Consider the following 21,875-nt stretch of genomic DNA (forward strand, 5'->3'; position numbering starts at 1 on the left):
AATTTTTTTTACTTACTTTTAATTGGTTCAAAAATCTCTCTTAAAATTAGACTATGCAAAAGAACTACAAAAGTTTTCTTGGTTTCTATGTTCACTATGTTAATAGTTTTTACCTTGTTTTTTTTTCCTCATTTGATGAAGATGTGCGACCAAAAGATTAGCTCAAAGGATAAAACAAGTTTGCAAGGGTAATTTTCCGACCATATGACAACTTTTCCGAAATTTGAAAAAAAAGTTGAAATATAGTGCTCTCCCATGTAGGAATATCATAAATATTTTTAGACTGCTAAGAAATAACAATGTAGTCGTATCAAAGAAATATTTTAGGCGTGGGCATATAGTCAAACGTGTACAGAGGCTGGACTATATATAGTGTTCCCTGATGTAAACCATATAAACTCTTTTATTTATAATAAATAACAATGCTGTCGTTTGAATGTTTTGTTTGTTTTAGAGGGCTATAGTGACGACTCATCAGTCCATTCTATTTATGTTGAACCACAAGCTGACAATGTCCCTGGAAACGTTTCAACAACTTTTTGACCGTACTAATGGGGAAAATCCGGAATGTCCTCCTTATTCCCCGTCTCAGGGATCTTGTGGTGGAGTGGGGGCCTTCATTGGAAACTCATTCAACATTCCCTCAGACAAAGTACTGTTAAGTTTCAATTTTGAGAAGTTAAAAGCACAAGAACTCGGAACATCAGATTCACAGAATCAAGAAAATTGATTATTTGCTGCCAGATGCAAGGTTGATCTTTCTTAATGCTGTAGATCCAATGGAATAATTAGGTGTACAGAACACTGATGTTTATTTTGGCGCTAACCTTTAGAAGAAGACCTTTGAAGGGCGGCATAACGTGATAATCACTGCTTTTAACGCTGAGAACCATCATTTGCTTTGGTTGATTGGCCTTAATGGTCATAGGGACGGTGTAAGGACTTTTGTCGACCATTTATCGTTCCTTAAGGTATTCTTCTGGGTTTTGATCAAAGCCTTAGTCGGATCACCCTTTTCTTCCTGCATGACGAATTATATACTGTCGAAACGGTTACTCTTCAAATATTTAAGGACATTTTGCATCCCTCAAGCCTTAAGGCCTTCATCCTGTCGGGGAAAAGATGTCTTGGAGCCCTAATAATACTCTTACGGCCAAGGTCATCATGAATTAGGGAAGTTTTGACACTAACAATAATAAGAAAAGGAGTTCAAAGGACTCATTCAAAGGAGTCTAGCAACGAAGGAGATGGTGTATTTCTATTGTTAGTGTCAAAAGTGGACTCTCCAACCTTACAAGAGCCTTTCCACCAACTTTTTTTATAGCTGTCTGGACGGTTTGGAGTGAGACCTCGAGATCTCTTGCATGGACCCTCATGGACTTGAGAGGGCTTGGCCTTGGCAGTTTTATTGGCCTCAGCTTCCATCCAAGGAATCACTTGGTCGGACAGGAGTTCACAGTACCTGTTAGTACCCAGCCTCGCTTTTCTTTAACTACCCCGGATAGAGAACACAGTATTAATTCATCCTTCAAATTTGAATACAAAGCCAAAAAAAAAAAAAAAAAAAAAAATTGTGTATAAGATATGGAATTAAAAATATATTGGATTTTTTTCAATTTTTATTGTAAATTGATTTGATGTTGATGCATCATACATGCAGTTGTAAAATATGATTAGCAATGCTTAATTTTATTAAATTTTTGATTGTCATAATTTTTTCTTGTCAATTTGCAAGTACCAAAATGATTTGCACTTTTTTAAATTAGTCAAAATCGAACATGTTTGATTTTAAATATGGACATTTTTATGTTATTGGCTAACAATTGAGATTATTTTTTCCTTTTTTAAACTAACTGATTATTCTTACTGATGTTAATACAAGAATTGAATGATTTTTTTCTTTTCTTTTTAAATGATTTATAGATTATTCTTATATTTGCCATTGGTTTCCATAAAGTTTTTGAGCCAAAAAAAAATTGGCAAACTACATAAATCTAGGATTCCAAATCTGAGTGATCAAAGTTATTATCATGAATAATATACATGACCCGTAAATTCAAAAGCAATCAAGAAAGACTTTTCTCAAAATAAAGTGAGTCTTACATTTTTATTTTTTTCGTCAAACAATCGTCACCTTTCATCACAAATTATTCTGATGAACCCTTTGGTTACGTAGGAAATTGAACTTGAAGCAGACAAAATTGATCTCCGCAATATATGAATGATATATTGATAGATATATCGGGGCCAATATAAGTTTCTTAAATCTAATGGGGTTTTTTTTTAAATTAGAGCTAATTTTTTTTAGTATCTTTACACATCCCACAAATTTGATTATATAGTCAATATTTGACTTATGAAAATATGTCTATGAAATATGGGGGGAGTATACAATATGAAGTAAAAAATAAATTAGTATTTTCTCATTTTGTTAATTTTTGTTCAAGATTGTTGATCTGCAACATTTATTAATTAAAGATTCTTTAAAAATCTAAAAGATTACACTTCTTTGGTGATTCAGATGTACCATATTCATTCGTGGAGCAGACATGGAATTGATCTCATACTAAAAAATTCTTCGAATTTTTTAAGGTCTCCATGAACAACTGCAAATGACAAATATATGTGCAACGTACATCTCTTTTAATAAGTAACTCCACATAGCATCCATGCCATTGTTTATGTAATAAAACCTTTTTTTGGTGTTCATATATTTATGTGTCATCCAGGTATGAGAAGAAAGGATTGCAAAGCTATAAAGTATTCAAATGTTATTCAACAACTAGCTGGATAATAATATATATGTAGTAAGTAGTTACAAGGGAGTATCTCCCATTATCCCGGGATCCAATTTTTCCGGGATTTTTGTAAGTAATTCATTTTGAAACTCACCTTTTAAGGCAATCAGTGTTTGATTAGATTCTGTTTTGACAGATCATTGAGGATTTTTAGCATATCTTCCAGCAAAAGGTACATTTTAGGGGGACTCATGATTAGAGATAGGACGTGGCGTAGACCCAGTTACAGAGTAGTTAAACTCTTATTAGCTGAAAAGATCCGAGACAGAAACCGGCTTCGAGTTCTGCAACTTTTTACGGATATAAAAAAAAGATCCGAGGGATTATTCGGATGATAAAAAGCTGAAGGTATTACTTAATCATACTACCTTTATTGTATGACTCAACCTTTCCCCCATAAAAGTAACGGAAAAGAGGCCTTAAATCAATGGTTAGAAAGCCAGTTTTCCCCCATAAATATGGAATCATTAATCAATAGTTGTTGAAAATGGTGAATAACTTAAAAAGAAATCATTATAATTTTACCAATCAACGTTCAGATCATTGATTAGGAGAAAAGAAGCAGAAACATCAACAGCTGACAAAATGTAATGTACACCGACATATACACTACATTTTGTCAGCTGTTGATGTTTCTGCTTCTTTTCTCCTAATCAATGATCTGAATGTTGATTGGTAAAATTATAATGATTTCTTTTTAAGTTATTCACCATTTTAAACAACTATTGATTGATGATTCCACATGGCGTACTTTACCAACACAAAAATGTGCATTATATATATCTTCTTTCTTATGTTCAGAGGTTTAATTGTTGATTGGTTAGATTCGAATTGGTTCTTATTTAGCTGTGAACAATAGTTATCTACTGTTATTTAATAATAAATCCGTAGTTGGAATAATTGGCTAACTACCACATGATTTTGAGTCGATTTTTTCTGTTTCTTTCTTTTCTTTTTCTTCTAGTAATAATATTGAGTTATTCCTTGTTCCAGAATCAGTAAAAATGTAACTGTTATTCGGAGTATATTTGGGTAAAATACTCATCAAATTCGAGACAAACCTAATTTTTGATTCAAGTCTGGGATCCCAAAGTAGAGGTACCCGCTGCTTACTCAAATACTTAGGCAGTAGTATTGATCTGACCCGAAAGGGAGAAAATGTAGATTCACCATATATTTATTCATTATATGTGTTCGTATTGAATGAAAATCAATGTTACATTTACTTAAAGGAAACAATAAGCAGAACAAAGTTTTGGGTTCCAGATTACAATTGATACCTATAACAAAGGAGAAATCCTTACCAGAGTTCCTCAGTCTCATAAATTTCTTTGAAGTTGATATAGAAAAAAGGGAAGAAAATGATGACGATATGTGGGTTTTCTATTCCAAGTTCCTTCTCTGCAAAAATGTTATACATTAAAAAATTGGTAGAACGTTGACTATAAGAGTATTTTGTATTATATACGGATTTGATTGTATATAGCATTTATTAAATTAAAAGTAAATATGTACTAGCAGCTAATCCAAAAATATCATACATGACTAATGTGTCAGATGAATGATATATAAACTGTTCTTTATTGGCACTATCGTTCCGTATTGGGAATATACCTATTACGTGTTTTTGAAGAAACCTTACACAATTATGAAAGTGTGAAAAAACAACTTAAAATGATAAGGTAAAATATAATTGTACCAAGTTACAAGCAAAAATTGGACGTCGTTCAGACCAATTCAAAAAAAGAAAATTTGATGTGAAAGTAAATAGCAAAATTGTACTAATTTTCAGGATATTACAGGAAATTTACTTTAAAGTAACAATTTAGAAATAACCACATTTTTAGTGCCCGTAGATTTGAATTGTTTAATGAGTCGTTCAAGGAGTATGTCCTAGTAGGAATTGTAATAAGCGGTTACCTTTGAAACCATGAAGTATCTTTTTCACTAACTATTTCTTTTTTTTTATGTTTTTTGAGCAATATTGTTTTTAGGAGAACTGATGTGAAGTTCAAGTCATCAGTATTCGTTCCTGTTACATAAAAAAATACATGAGCCCGGACTCCAGGACTGGTTTAAACATATTTCAATTCCTAGGGCAAGTATATGCCAAGTATATTTGGAACTGGAGATCATTCAACACCATTTGATCTCATGGGCATTCGAACTTTGTAATATGAGCCAACCAGTTATTTATTGACTCATGAGCATGGATAATTTATTAACTATTAATTTTGATTGATAAATAGATGTATTTTTTTCCTCCTATCCGCAAAATTAAATACAAAGTTAAACATTACTAAAAATAACCAATTTTTAATATTTCTTTATGAAATTCCTTTATACATAATAAAAAATTAGAATTATCATAAATATGGTATCGGAACCAGACCTGGTGGAAAATTTGTTATCGGTACATCTCTATTAAAAATTTATTTTCAAGGTTTTCACATCTTCATGGAGAAATATATAAAAATTCAAAATAAAATATGTTTTTAAATAGGCTCATGCTACACTTTATGAAGATTCTAAGACAATTGGCGGAAAATATTTTTGGCGAAAGACAATTTTCGAATTGGTACCGCTTTAATATATTAAAGCTTGAATTACTACAAAGGTAAAGATTCGAACTACATACCAAAGTACTGTATTTATATAATGATCAATAATGAATATAATTAATAGATAAAAAAATTGTCTGCAAAAAAGTACTAATTAATTCCCCTTATATGAATAAAACAGTATATGAACAACAGATATTTATCACACTACGACTTAAAATTAAATTAAAAGATGCAATTGCATATATCCATTAAATGAAATATTATTTTTTGGTCAAATATCCTTAAAAATCCTTTGGCAAATTGTCCTTGGGCAAAATGTCTCTTCAGCAACTCGTCTTTCGGCCAAAAGTCCACGCCCGCTTTATGTTCCGGCTGTACCAACCCGACGTAACTTTAAACTTACGTCACTCTTTTTAAATTGTTTTAAATTATAGATGAGTTAAACTATAATTCTAGTTATTCCAACGGGTCTCAGATGTTGCATATTTTTATAAAACAATTTGATAGATTTTAGTGAGGGGAGAGTTGCGTTTTAGCGTCACTGTTTGAGATGTGTATTTGACAATTATATCAAGCTCCATTACAAAATAGGTGGTTTATTACGGCAGGCTCTAAATACAAATTAACCTACAGATTCCGGAGCGTGTATTTCTTTTTCTTAAATTATTATATGAAACCCTAAAGTTACACGTATGCATTATTTTTTATGAACTAACGAGATTCCGGCCATTCTTGGGATCTTGTCATTTAAAAATGTGTTTCCTGAGAAATTAGAGTCCCTATTATATGCCAACCCACATTAAAAAACATGACTCTGATTGCATTTTTTTTTTTTACTATTTGGAAGGAAGACATTTTTTTTTTTTTTTTTGCTACTTTGATGAATTTATTGCTTGTTAAATTAATGTAAATAAATACTTGATTTCAAAAAAGAAGAAAAAGATAGGAATCCAGGCAGTGTTCATAAATTAACCTGCATTGTGAGCGTGATTTTAGTGTCTGTACGTATTGGGTATGAGATTATCTTTGCTTAAGCTCTCAACCTTTCAGTCTGGATGGAAATAAAGCTAAGAGACTCCAAGGAACGAGACTACAAACAAGAAAAAAAATATATATATTGTCTTAAAAACTGATTGGCTTAAAAAAAAGTCAGGCCTATTTTTATATTTAGTCTTGTGGCGTTGTTGGGGATGGGATTTTCGTAGAGAAATGTTACAATTATTTTTTGTAATATCCTCGTGCTCCACAAAAGTTCCGACCCTTGTTTCATTAATATTTAATTTGTCTTGTAATATCATAAATATACGTAGTGTATATTCGTCCCAACTTTTTTGCCGTGAAAAACGTTTCCATGGGACGTCTTCATAAAAGAAGTCGGCCTAAACAACCAAGTTTTGTAACAGTAAAACCCATTTTTCGTTAGTAAACAGTAAAATATTGTTTTACTGGTTATTTAATATGGACCAACAAATAAATAGAATTAAACCCTAACTGTCCATTAAAAATGTATCCTTCTAATGCCTAGTTTAATTGTATATCCACCCATGAAATGTGTTATAAATATATTATTACATCGTTATACAATCTTATTTCCATATTGTAGACAAATAAATTAACTCTTACTATGGATTTTTTTAGATATTTTACTCAAACTCTTCTATTTTTTTTGGTGCCTAATTGATTAAAAAAAAAAAAGAAAAAAAGAAGTCAAATTTACTTTGATTTAATTCATATATCAGTAATTGGCATTAAAATGTACTCAATGCAGATGTTCAGACTTTTTTTAAATCTTAAACCCATTTGATGAAGTAACATTAAGATATATTAGAAATGTGTTCATTTTATGAAGTACATATATCAACTAGAAGTCCCTTTAACCTATGGTGTCACCTTAAACAAAGCGTACGGCTTTGTTTTCAGAATTTTTTTGAAAAAAGTCTAAAAATGAAAAAATTCATAGCTCTTCATAAAAACTTAAATTTTTGAAAAAATATTTCAAAAATTCTTAGCGATTCTGATAATATTTCATTTTTGGAAAAAAAAATCAAAAATCCACAGTTTTTCGCAAAAAACAAATTATTTTTTTCGAAAAAGTTTTCAAAAATTCTTAGTTATTCTCAAATTATAAAATTTTAAAAAAAAAAATCCAAAATCTATTGTTTTTCTCTAAAAAATTCCAATAATTCAAAATTGTTCACAAAAATTAAATTAAAATATAAATAAACCTGACCACATTCCATACACTCTTCAGACGTTTTCGATATTGTAGAGCTCTAAATAGGACTGAATCCTTCCGGGGATGAATTTTGTTTGAGAGGCAACAAAGCATTAAAAGGTTTAAAAGGAGTAAACAAAATCGTCGATATCATCATCATATTCGCTTCCAATCCTAAAAAACTTCTAAATAGAATCAAATTAGTCCTCTTGCGATGTAAGGAGAATAAGATCACGCAAACAAAGCCCAAAATTCAAATAGGTGAATCCGTGAAGTATACGGGATATATTTTTTGATCCAATGGCATATCACAAAAACATTGAAAAGTCGGAGCCAACGACTCATTTCGGATACCGAGCAATTTGCCTGATCTTAGATAATTCCTTGGCCTTGCGCATCAATTATGTCAATTTCTTTTGTCAAATCAGCAAAATTAAAATTATGTTTAGTTTTGAACTTTGGTAAAAAAAAAAAAGAAATCTCAAAATCACTTAAACTACAAGCAGGGTAATATACAAGCAGGGTAATATGTGCCAAAAAGTATAAAGATGGTCAAATAACTTGACTTCAGTACATTTTTATTTAAGTAAAAGGCCTGATCCCAAAAATTCAATATGTGGAAATTCAATTTTTGAAATTTAACTTTTTCATTTTTGCTATTAAAATCTAAAAACTTAGCCTCCCCCCTCCCCCAAATAAAATAATCCTGTGGACGCCCCTCATTTGAGTCATTAAATCTATTTCGAAATGTTACGCAGACAAAACATTATATCAATTAGGATAGTCCTAAAGGAACCAAAATTCGGCGTATACACAAACATCATATTCAATTTAACAATAAATAATTATTGATTTTTGTATGGAATAGTACTCGAGTTTGCCATAAAAACGGCAGAAAATAAAAATATGTGGAATTCAAAACGGCTTTTAAAATTTTTGAGTCCTCAGCCAGTATGAGAGAAAGATTTCCCAGGGCCATGCATCCTGGAACCAACATTCATATCTCATATATAAAGAGATATCAAGATATATTAAAACTTTAGATTACGAGTATTTGAGGAAACAGATAACGTATACATCAAAAATTGATTGTTTTGTACGTCGCTTTTTGATCCTTCGATGTCGGCTCTTCCTATCATTGCGAAGCAGAATTCGCCAAGCGTCGGATTGTTCACCCACTAATAGGGAACGTGAGCTGGGTTTAGACCGTCGTGGACATGATATGAAACAATAAATTTATTCAACATGTCCTCCCCCAGCAGCCACCATCTTCTCCATCCTGCCCCTAAAGGATTTGCATGCCCTAAGTATGCTAATTTAACCCCATTTACAGTCTACATCTAAATCTATTGAAAAACAATTTTATAAATAATAATTTTGATATAAAGTATTTAATGTAATTTTCTAATTCAAAATAATCAGATCGTTTGATAATTACATTATACGTGTGACATAACTACACAATGCAGCAAACTCCAATGTGAGTTTGGAATACATTTTATTTAAATTACCCTTAATTTGTATCAACAAATTATTCTTATTAATCCTCTCGCAAGTTCCCCATAAAGTAGACAAAATTGATGTTCAGATTAGAAAAATGATACAGCGATATATTAAGGGGTCGCTATTGGGGCCACTACAGGTCTTTGTAATCAAATAAAGGCTATAAACTATAGCTAAAACTCTTGGGTATCTGAAATCATCCCACAAATTTTTATACAAGGCTTGTAATTGACTCAAATTATTAAATATTGAGTATATATACAGTAAAATAAAATGATTAGGGATTTTTTTCTATACTGGATTGTTGTTTGAGATGGTTTTATAGTTGACTCAACACATATGCAATTCTAATTCTGTTGAGCTATGTATGTACATACATAGTATTGAAGCATACACTAAATAGTGTAATTAATATATTAATTATAAATATTATTAGTTAAACAATTATTATTTTTTGTTTTTTGTTAAAAAATATTTATAAAAATGTATTTTGTAATTGTGCCTCATTTTTATTAATTGCTTTGTTTTCTCATGCATCATTAGGCGAATATATTTAAGTATTTTTTTTTTTTTTTTTTAAATACAAATGAATCCAAAATTATTATATTAGGTATTGAGACTCATTAAAAGGATAATCAACTCCGATATAGATATCTAAATGCATTTATCGACCCAAAAAAAAAGAGTATGAAAAGGTACTAATAAATATGGAATTTGCAGAACAACTTTGGATGAATTTGCGGAGAGACTTTGCCAATAGGAGATGCAAAATTCTTTTGAGACGTTTTTCTGTAATGTTAATAATGTATGTAGGTGAATTTTTTTGTAAATGATGTTTTTTATTTATAATTTACATCTATGAGTATGGATTGTAATCCTCCAAATTACAGATTGATCAGTATGTCAGAGGAGAAATATAGAAGCATGACTCAGTCCCTGTTTCTGTAAGATAAGTAGAATTGTAGAGAATACGGGTGCGATAATTTTTGTAGTTTTAACTAGAACTGTATTTTTTATTTATTTGACAAAGATGTTATCATTATTGCTGAAGAGAAGAAAGGACGGATTGCCTTATCAGTACAATATTTTTTACCATTCAACGGTCCTAAGGACTGATACACCCGTATTTCAGTCAAACAGTCCCAGGTATCTACTTATTTTCTACACTTATAGCTAGGTTGTTTGAAGAATACAAGAACTAAGAATATAATAAATGATAGCTAGTCACATATCTCCTACGGATATCTTGTCTCTCTGAAAGAGGTTATGAATTATGATGTAACTTCAGCAACTCAAATGACGTAGTTAGTACTAACTACGTCATTTCAGCTGTTTCTACGAAAAATGGATAAGGACCGGTCCTAGGACTGACAAGTTTATTTAAGACCCAACTGATTGGACTTCAGTCTTTTTAGATTTTTTAAACCGATTCAACACTATATAATCATAAAATTATCACTAGTGAGTGAAAGACAATTGATTGTCTGGAAGTGTGTCCTGTAGCATCTTGTTGAACTTTGGCATTAATTATTATGATGTTGAAACTCAATTCTACTCCAATTCCTGTCTTGATACGGACTGGGATTCGTATTTATTTTCTTCGTCTCTCATAGTTTCTCTTCTCTATTTTGTAAATGTTGATATTCTCGATTTGACAAAGAGTAATTAAAGAAAGGACCTAATTTATTATATAGACTATAGGGAGCTCATATTTGTTATTTAGTAATGATAAATGCAGGAATGATTACAATGATGTTGATACTCAATTTTCTCTATTCCTAGTCCAACTCGAACTTACGTTTTCCACTCCACAACTAATCATCAGAGTAATTTTTCGTCTTTTGTGATTATTTTATAGTTATTTTTCTCTATTCAAAAATAAAATAATTATGATGACATCATTAGTATATACAAAAATATTTACGGGTAGGAATTACGGAAAAAGTGTGATCTTCAAATTTTATACTTTTTAAGCCATTGGTTATAAAAGTCCCTATGATTAGTGATGAAAATCCTGTTTACAAGGGGCATGTTAAAAAAAAGTACTCGAAATTCAGTATGTTAACCCTGACAATTTGAAGAATGTTTTGGAGATGAGAAAGAATAACGCGTTTCATTACTGGGCCGGCAGAAAGTAATGGAACATTCTGAACGTTGAGCAATGAATAACAACTAGCGGCTTTAAATGAAATTATAGAAAAAAAATTAAATTGGAACATGTTTATTACTCATTACAGAATATTATTAATGAATTTGAAAACCTTTGGCCTCAATCAAACGCTCCACGCGATCCCGGAACGCTTTACACACGTTGACACTCTTTCTCAATCAATTGCTTTAGGAACTCAATTCTGCTGTGACGTTGTCTGCAGGCCTTGCATTCAATTCACCACTAGATCCTGTAATCAAGAGGATTCACGTCGAGGTTCTGCGATGGACAGAAGTCCTTTGGCCAGAACTTCATTTCTTTAGCCAAGCAATCTTGAAGTGTTTTTGCCGTATGAGCAGGAGCTCCATCCTGTTGAAAGCAACAGCTGGATTTTTCTGATTGCTTTGTGATCTTGCAAACCTAAGGAAGCACTGTTGTTTTCAAAAACATGAATAATCCTCGCTAGTTAATCTGTATCCGACGGAGAACCAAAAGAGCATTCAAAAGGTAAATAATCAGCTGTTCTTTTTTATTAACGCAACTTCTACATTAAATGAACCAAAACCGCTCAAAACACAATTAGAGTCATGTTCCAAAACTGTTTGACTGCCTGGTAGATAAGCTAAAATTAGTTGTGATAAGGGTGGAAATTGAAAAGGACAAGGACATTAAATAATAATAACTGCGAAGGAAAAGAAAATTGAATCTTCCGATTACCAATTCCAAAAAAAATGGGCCACCTAAAAAATTCACTGGATTTACATCATTGCCTATGATGGAATACGAAGTAATTACTTGTTTTTATTTCCTTCCTCCTTTATATACCAAACATACCAAAACATTCAGTGATAGAGTTCCAAATTTAAAACAAATTAACAGCTTGCTTCATAAGAATAACTTTGTCACAATATAATCAACGTTTTATAATATCAAAAAGGTGATTTGCTCGTGCAAATCTGTACTCAATCCTATGGGTAGATTATCAATTAGATTCCTTTTTTCAAAGAGGTATTAGACAAAAAAACTGTCTCATAGTACCACTATATATTTAGAAATTTTTAAATAATTATTTGCAATTTTTTTGTATTGGTTAATGTCTTTTTGAACGTATTAATTGAGAATGTCCGGTAAAAAACTTATAATTATTTATTTTATTGTTACACATATCAAATTAGTATTTTTTTTTTTTTTGTTAAATATCATATCATCAATATTAAATTTCCGTTTCAAAAACCTCGAAAAAAACAAGGTAGAAGATAATTGAGATAATTGGAGACTCGCACAACTTTGATATTCTTTGCTTAATCAAATAACAATAACACAAAAAAAATTATTTGGGGTATTTTTGATATGACAAAAATCACTCATCAAGCTGTTTTTTTTTTAGAATACCTCGGTAAGATCATTATAAGGAACAATTATATATACATACAAGTTAATATTGACAAAACTCTAAAGTAATTGACAAAATTGTAATTGATTTTGCCCTAAATTAAGTGTGGGTTACATTTGTATTTTTCCACAAATTATCTTCCATTTTTATCAACAAGTTACTCTTTTTAGCCATTTGGAGGATCCGTAAATTGCATTTGAAGTAGTCAAAATTGATTGTCACTGTCAAAGAATGAAAAATGGATACACCGACTTATATATAACTTATAGATAAAGCTCGTACAATTAATGTTTCTATATTAAAATAGAAACCATATGAGCACTGTCGTTACTATTTAAAATATTAATAAATGCATTTTATTCGTTTGTATGTGTTATTTAACTCGAGGCTAAGGACGGTGACTAGGACCATAAAATTTAAATCAGAATAATATCATTTGAATTATGTATTAATTATTTTAATCTAATTTTATCAAAATTAAAAACAGTAAGGTTACATTCGCGATATTGTAATTAGTATTGTGTATGTCCTCATTTATTCAATCCAGACAAGTGCAGCTATGTGTTAGGCCCTTGGATTTTGTATACAAATATGGATGGTTCATTAAGCCAAATAGAAGACATATAATTGTATATATCTAGCAAACATTCAAGAGTTGAAAAATCCAAAAATCCTTAGTCCATAATAAATTAATAGTCTTTGAAATATTTTGTTTGCATCTAGGTTGTTCATTTTGAGTGTGATCATCTATAAATTGTACAAATTAATCAGAACTACTTGAAAACTAAAATAGATGCTCCAGACCAGTGGTCCAAATCCCCATTCCGTGGATCCTTCAGTACTGGGACGCACATTACAATTCAATACTTTATTTAGAATTGGTAGGAGACAATATGAAGTATAAATGCAATTTAAAAAAGAGAATTAGTTGTGAGAGATGGTTATTTATAATTTTATGGTTCATAATTTTTAATTAACTCATCGGATTTCACGGCAACAAAAACCTACTATGCGTACTAAATGTACTCCTTGATCTGTTGATATTTACAGTCATACTTAATATCTTCTTCTTCTCTATCATAGTAGATTCACGTTTATTATTACTATTAAAACACCCCACTCCCTGGTCTGCGCTAAAATTGTCGAGGGGTTTCCCTGTCTGCACTTAGAAAAAGATTAGGGACCACTGCTTTATGCGACAATTTGTACTGTTGAGAGAATTCTAAATCATAAAGAGCACGAAGATGAGACTCACATGTCTTACTCTGTATATGTTTATTGCCAGAAAAACAATCCAAATAAATGGGGGACATGCTTGACTACCACCACTTTAGATTTTCACCTAATTTTGATGGAATGTTTCTGTATACAAGATATAACTAAGTGCAAAATTTCACTGATAAATTTCAAGGCTGTCAAAAGTTGTGATGGTTAGATTATTGTTCTAGTTTATTTTGTTTTATTACGCTACTAAAGAATGAAAGACAAGAAGCTCTGGATTATGCAATTTTTATGGTAGAGAGCTTTCTCTCAGCACAAAATTTCTATGCCAAACTCTCTTGAGAATTATTAACCTGTGGCATCTAGTAGCTTAAAGCTCCAAAAGTTAAACTTATCAAATTTATACATTAAGATACGAAAGAGCTAGCCATTGCAGCTTTCCTGGAGGTGAAAGAAGACATATCCGTCAGTATGTTATGCAACATTTGTGAACAGCTTCTTAATTTCGTCAAATCAGCAGAAATAGACCAGGTTCAATCTTCCGAGTTATCATTCATAATGGAACAAATGCATCATCTCTTCTAACATCCTAAAGGTAAAATATATTCTTCTTTACTCCTTCCCGTTGCTTTGATATGGCACAATTTCAGTTCACAAAATCAAACTTGTAAAACAATAAAATGTCTGAGTTACCAAGAAATAGTTTGCTTGATACATAAATCTATTGAAGATATCTGCCTCTAAAATGACAACATAATAACTCCAGCCAGCACAAAAAAGAATAAAGGAAAAGTTCTTATCAATCTCTGATGTCTATACTAACAATAGAATTAAATAAATTTACAAAGTTGTAAAGGAATGAAAACTTTGTATCCTACAAATATATAAGGACTATATTTAAATATAAATTGTTTCCTTATTTGACACCTCGTTGAAAAACTTTTTTAGGATCTTCAACAACAGCAAAGGAAAAGTATTTTATATTCCCAGATATAGTATATCATAATCATTGTTTATACACCAAGGATTTACGATAAGAGGAATGACCTGTAGTTACCAAGGAATTTTGTATAGTAAATGTTGAGATAATTCGAAAAGAACTAAAGCTTTGCATGTAGAATGAAAGCATAGCGAAATGAGAGGAAAACTGTGAAGCTCAGTACAGTCTGAGCAATCTGGAATCGGTATAAAAAGATGAGAACAATGCAAGTCATCGTTTTATCAATCCGTGATGCCCATAACACCGAAAATAATTTAAGGAATATAGTTATTTTTACTTCAGGTGAAAAAGAAATTATTTAACAAATATTTAAAGAATACAAATTAAACGTAAATAGTTTCATTATTTAACACAATTCAACTCGTTCGAAACAATCAAAGAGAGCTAAAAAAAAGTGTAATTTCTAAAATCTTCTCCCTAAAAGTATGATATGCATTTAAAGAACTTTATGTAGAAATTTCCCCGCGATCTAACTTCCTCTAGAGGATCTTCAACATCAGTAAGTAACCATAATTATATTTTTGGAAACCAATCATTGTCCAAAAACTTGCTATGTCTGCACATCTCTCAAAATATATAACCATGATATGACCTTAAATCTAGTAAATCAATAAGAATAAATACATAGTTATCAAAAATTATCATAATACCGTCAACTAGAATTTGTTCATATATAAAAGAAACTTATGTGGACGTGAGATACGTTCCTGTCCTTCAACAATGGTCAAGCATTATTTTTGGTATGAGAAATCTGTTTACACTAAATGTAGTAGTATTTTAGAATCACTTTGTTTTAATTTGAGGGTATTATGATAGTTTTTGAGTAATTGAGTATTTATTACCTACGAAATAAAAACTATATTTATACTATTGCAAAAAAAAATATGCTAAATGAATATTGAAACCAATATAAATTAAGTTTTTAAATGAAATTATCAAGGTGAAAGGATAAATATAATTTAGATAAGTTGAGAAATGTATTAATTTAAGTTCAAGAGACATTTTTACGAGTCGGATAAATTTAATAATTCGTGTTCAACGTTCATACTAGTAGTCATTTCTCATCTTTGTAGGTACAGGAAAAGAGAGAGTCAGGCTGACTCTTTGTGTGGACAAGAGATATGTCTTTCCTTTCTAGTTACTATTATCATTCAAATGTTTTGTCACCTATTTCTTTTTTTTTGACGACGTCAACTACTACTTCACATAACCACTCGATAGCATTATTTAAGGCCTAATGTTGTAATTATTTTTAATGTTGGATACATACTCCAAGGAAACAAAACTACTCTCTCTTGGATATCAACATAGTCCCAGTTCTTTATTTTGGCCTTTGTGAAGTTGCCTTGGTTACTATTGTTATCCTCTATCACGTCAAAATCTGTCTGTCTTGCCCATAGATTTAAAATAGAAAGAGCTATTAAACACAATCTAGAAACATGATGGAAATTGAAGGTGTTCATAAGAAGATTAAAAAATACCAATGTAGTCACTGCTCTATTTCTTTTACACGCTCTGGAAATCTAAAGACGCATATTGAAGGTGTTCATGAAAAAATTAAAAAATTCACATGTAGTGACTGCTCTAGTTCTTTTACACGCTCTGGAGACTTGAAGAGGCATATTCAAACTGTTCATCTTAAAATAAAAAAATTTCAATGTTGTTACTGTCCAAAAAAATTTTCACGATTTGGATATTTAAAGTCTCATATTGAGAGTGTGCATGAGAAAATAAAAAAGTTCAAATGTAGTGAGTGCTCTAATTCTTTTACACGCTCTGGAGACTTGAAGAAGCATATTGAATGTGTTCATGAAAAGATAAAAAAATTCCAATGTAGTTACTGCTTTAGTTATTTTTCACAAGCTGGTAACTTGAAGACGCATATGAAACGTATTCATAAGGAGATAACAAAATACCAATGTGGTGACTGCTCGTGTACTTTTACAAACTCTGGAGATTTGAGGAGGCATAGTGAGGATATTCATGAGAAGATAAAAAAACTCCAATGTATACTCTGCTCTAGTTCTTTTAAAAACTCTGGAAATCTAAAGACACATATTGAAGGTGTTCATAAAAAGATTAAAAAGTTCACATGTAGTCACTGCTTTACTTCTTTTACACGCTCTGGAGACTTGAATAGGCATATTGAAGCTGTTCATCTCAAAATAAAAAAATTCCAATGTAGTTACTGTTTTAGTTTTTTCTCACGTTCTGGAAACTTAAAGACTCATATTGAAAGTGTGCATGCAAATATAAAAAGATTCAAATGTAGTGACTGCCCCTAGTACTTTTTCAAGCTCCCGAGACTTGAAAAGACATATGGAATGTATTCATGAAAAGATTAAGAAATACCAATGCATTGACTGCTCAAGGTCTTTTGCACTCTCTAAAAACTTGAACAGACATATTAAATTTGTTCATGAAAAGTGTCAGAAATTCAAATGTAGTGACTGCTCTAGTTCCTTTACAAGGTCTGGAAGCTTGAAGAGTCATATTGAATCTGTCCATGAAAAAAAGAAGAAATACCCATGTAGTTATTGCTCCAGATCTTTTAAATTCTCTTGTAACTTGAAGTTACATACTCAAGGTATTCATGAAAAAGTAAAGAAATAACAATGGAGTGACTGCTCCAGTTCCTTATCACAGTCTGGAAACTTGCAAAAGCTCCTTGCTGTTTTTCATCAAAACATAAAACAATTCCAAAGTAGTGACTCTTCCAGTTCGCTTACAGGCTCTGGAGACTTGAAGGGGCATATTGAAGGGGTTCATGAGAAGATTAATAAACACTATTGGTGTTTTTCCTTTATTTCCTTTACAAGTTTAGGAAGATTGAAGATGCATCATAGTACTCATCATACGTAGACAACCATAATTGCAACTTTTCCAAAAGAGTAAAACATTTTTATACATACAACTGAGTAGGGAATTATCTAATTATTATATATGTATACTTTAAAATGCATTTGTATTTCATTTTCGATATAATGAGTGTGTGGTTTGTCCAAAGCTCAAAGTGTACTTTTCCATTCTGTTTACCATTTCCATTTAAGTACAAATATATAGTTTTAATTTTATTTAAGAGAAATAAATGTATGTCATAATGTTTTTACTCATAATGTTGTATATTATTCTTCAAAGGGCCTTCAAGAGTTAAGACGACTCTAAATTGTCTTTTCTCCGCTGTACCGTTATCGAAGAATTCCCCTTGCTAATGCCTTGTATTGTCACTCAATACATTTTATCTTTATGATTCTAATATTATCTGGAGGAGAAAAAGCTCAAATCATGCAACAACCTGTTGATGTGAAAAACAACATTTTCGATGATAAATTAAATTTTATAAATTCGAATCAATTTAAAAATTGTTCATTTTAAACTAATGAACGATAAAAAAAAAAATGAAGAGTGCAGTAATTAATACGTAAATTAATTACTTTTTATAAAATGTCTAACACCACACCAGTTGAAAATCACTGGTATATGGAATTATCGTGTATGAAATAGTATTCGAGGTTAAATTAGAGTTCAATTTTCTAGGTACTCATTCAGTTTTTATTTTATTTACTAAATACTTTAATTAAAATTGAACTTTATTTTAGACACGATGACAAATGTAGTATAAAATCAAACAAATTCATAGGAATTCTTGAAAGAATGTAAGGTAGCAATTTTGTGGAGCACCGAAATTATTGTTTAAACACCAAGGATTTACAATAAGAGGAATGACCTGTAGTTACCCAAGACATAGTTTGTATAGTAAATGTTGAGATAATTCGGAAAAGAACTCAAGCTTTGCATGTAGAATGAAAGCATAGCGAAATGAGAGGAAAACTGTGAAGCTCAGTACAGTCTGAGCAACTCTGGAATCGGTATAAAAAGATGAGAACAATACAAGTCATTGTCTTATCAATCTGTGATGCCCATAACACCGAAAATAATTTAGAGATTATACTTAATTTGACTTCAGTGAAAAAAAAAAAATAATAACAAATATCTCAAAGGAAACAAGTTAAACATAAATAGTTTAATTATTTAACACAATTCAACTCGTTCGAGACAATCGAAGAGAGCTAAAAAAAAGTATAATTTCTAAAATCTTCTCCCTAAAAGTATAATATACATATTAAGAACTTTATGTAGAAATTTCCCCGCTATCTAACTTCCTCTAGAGGATCTTCAATATCAGCAAGTAATCATATTTATATGTTTGGATCCCAATCATTGTCCATAAACTTGCTATGCCTGCACATCCCTCAAAATATATAACCATGATATGACCTTAAATCCAGTAAATTAATGAGAGTAAATACTCTTATACTGAATAAATTAAATCAAATTCATAGGAATTCTTGTAAGTATGTTATGTAGCAATTTTGTGATGCTCTGAAAGGATTGGTTTCAGTTTATATATTCCCAAGAGAGTGATGTTAGGACCAAGTAGGACCTAATAAATAAGATCATTTTTCCTTCCAATCTTATTTTACTGGCTTATTCAAAGATTGATTTTTTTAAACAAGAGAGCCCAAATCTGTGAAAAAGTAGTGGTTAGAGTAAAGTTTCCTTTATAGTAATTATATTTTACAGAAGTACCATATTATTAGGAGATTAATACCCTTTCGGCAAACAAATCATAAGGATCTATTCTATCAATTCTAACGGATTATGAACAGGACCCTCACTTTCAGAGGCCTCAAAATACACATATATATTTTACGGAAAACCTACAACAAGGTTTTTTATTTTAATAATCCATTTTTAGGGGAGAGTGTGGATACAAAAAAATCATTTTTTTTAAACTGTCATAAGCTTCACAATTTAAAAGATAATTCAACGCCCGGGCAAAAAAACATAGGTAATTACCTAAGACAAATAAAACCAATGTATTTTTGATGTAATGCAATAATTAATAGGTATTTATTGGTGTTTTCGAAATTAACCAAAAGTAGGATATTTGATACACCAGGAGGAGACATGATACAAGGTTGGAGAAGACATGATACAGCATTTATTTTACTCTTTATTATAGTTTTTCAGCATACAGTAAATACTTATAATTACATATATTAGATAAACAAATTAAAGATTTACGGAAATGGAGAAATGTTAATAATAAAAATTATTTTTTTTTTTTTTACTATCTACTGTGATTGATAATTAAAGTAGATCATGAAATTACACCAAAAGCTAAGCATTATTAAATCTAATATATTTATATAGTACGAGTATATCTAATAAAAATGGGGTCTAACAAGTCTTCTCCATAGTGTTGGAATCAGAATCAATGATTTGAGCTGAATATTGAAACGAAAAATAAGTTACAAGCATGTTAATTAATTGAACAAAATACTAGACTTTGACATTTAATAAAATTAAATTAATATCTCATCTTTTATAATAGAAAATTATCTCAACAAACACTTACCTTAAATGTGTACTTTTTAGTGTCAAAAATTTCAATGTCGAAATTATCTATAACTGTAAGGATTAGGCAGCCCGGATTTTGTGTTGATTTGATAAACAAAGGAAGCCATTCAATTGTATAAGAACAGGGGGGGAGGGGGTAGATAACTTTACATTTTAAAGTTATGTAGAGTGTAATAGTTTGATAGTATCCCCCGAAACAAGTATCCTAATACTAATATTTATAATTTTTGATATTATTTCGTTTATTATGTTATATTGGCGAAGAGGAATAACTAATCGAATCTACTACTACCGTCGGGAAAATTATAGTATCTTAATTTTTTTACAATTATAAATTAATTTTCCATTATTTTGTTATTCATTATTGATAAAATGTCTTCCATTGGTCACATAAAGATTTTTGATGAGAAGGAGAAAGTATTAGAAGATTAATGTTTTTGTGGTAAATAATATCGAAGAAGAGTTATACATTCTTTTTTTTTTGTCTATGACTGGGGGTAGCTTATATTCTCTTTATAAAGACCTATTGTCTCCAAAGGATCTCAGTCAAGTCTCTTTTGAAGAAATTGTACCAATATTAGCGTATTATTATAAGCCTCCAACTATAATAATGCAAGATTTAAATTTTATAATCGAAAACAAAGCTCACTAGAGTCTAGCGTAGATTTTGCTGTTGCTCTAAAGTATCTTGCTAAATCATGTTCTTTTGCCAAAACTTAGAGAAAAGGTTATGTGACGCATTGGTCATGGGATTACACAATGAGTCATTGCAAAGAATTTTACTCGGTGAAGCGTCACCAGACTTTTAAAAAAGCCTTTCAAATATGTTCAGACAAGAGAAGCTCCTTGTTGAGATGTGGCTTATATTTTGCAAACACTTAATTCAAGTGTCAGTGCGGCTCATAAAAAGAACATTGTTCATTCATCTACAAAGTGTTCATTACCCTTAAAACCTTGTAGTGGCTGTGGTTAGAATCACTGGCGTGAGGATTGCCCCAACAAGAATATAGTATGTTCTTTTTCGAAAAAAAGAAAGTGCATTTTAAAGAACATTGTTTAAAGTTTATTAAAATAAAAGGGTCAAATAATTGTATTCATGTTGATAATTTGTTTTCAGTAAATTATTCTAAATTAGATTTAATCCCTCTTCCATATGAAATGCCATTCAAATTAAATGGATTACTGCTTAATTGATAAAAATAGATACTGGTTCTGCTAAAGCCATTTTAAGAAGGAAAACTTTTAAGTCTGTTTATAAAAATGATATGCCAAAAGAGAGTCAAAACTACATTTAGCTAAATATGGAGGATTGCAAATTAGAACTGTTGGGGAACTTCAAAGAAAAAGATAACAGAGTAGCTTTTGCTCTAATTTTAATTTTATTAGTAGATGTTCCTTCTTTATTAGGCCGAGATGTCTTAAAAACATTAGGATTTCAATGGGAATTTAAGTCTCATGTAAATCTAGTAAAGAATGACTCAATTAAGGACAGGTATCCAAGCTTGTTCAAAGAAGGAACATTTAAACATTTTGAGGTCTCTCTTGAAATAGACAAAATTCACAAACCTATTTTCACAAAGTCAGAAAGGTTTCTTACGTCTTGAAGGA

At 30.6% G+C, this 21,875-nt stretch overlaps 1 protein-coding gene across 1 annotated transcript; it reads left to right on the top strand.

Annotated features, from left to right (window-relative positions):
* Positions 1-16,282: 16,282 nt before the first annotated feature.
* LOC121130513 (uncharacterized) lies at positions 16,283-17,128 on the top strand. Its single transcript, XM_071893803.1, has 2 exons — positions 16,283-16,498; positions 16,547-17,128. The coding sequence occupies exons 1-2, from the start codon at positions 16,283-16,285 to the stop codon at positions 17,126-17,128; spliced, it is 798 nt and encodes a 265-aa protein (XP_071749904.1).
* The last annotated feature ends 4,747 nt before the right edge of the window (positions 17,129-21,875 follow it).

The sequence above is a fragment of the Lepeophtheirus salmonis genome, chromosome Z (genome assembly GCF_016086655.4).
Source record: "Lepeophtheirus salmonis chromosome Z, UVic_Lsal_1.4, whole genome shotgun sequence".
In the NCBI taxonomy this organism is placed as follows: domain Eukaryota; kingdom Metazoa; phylum Arthropoda; class Copepoda; order Siphonostomatoida; family Caligidae; genus Lepeophtheirus; species Lepeophtheirus salmonis.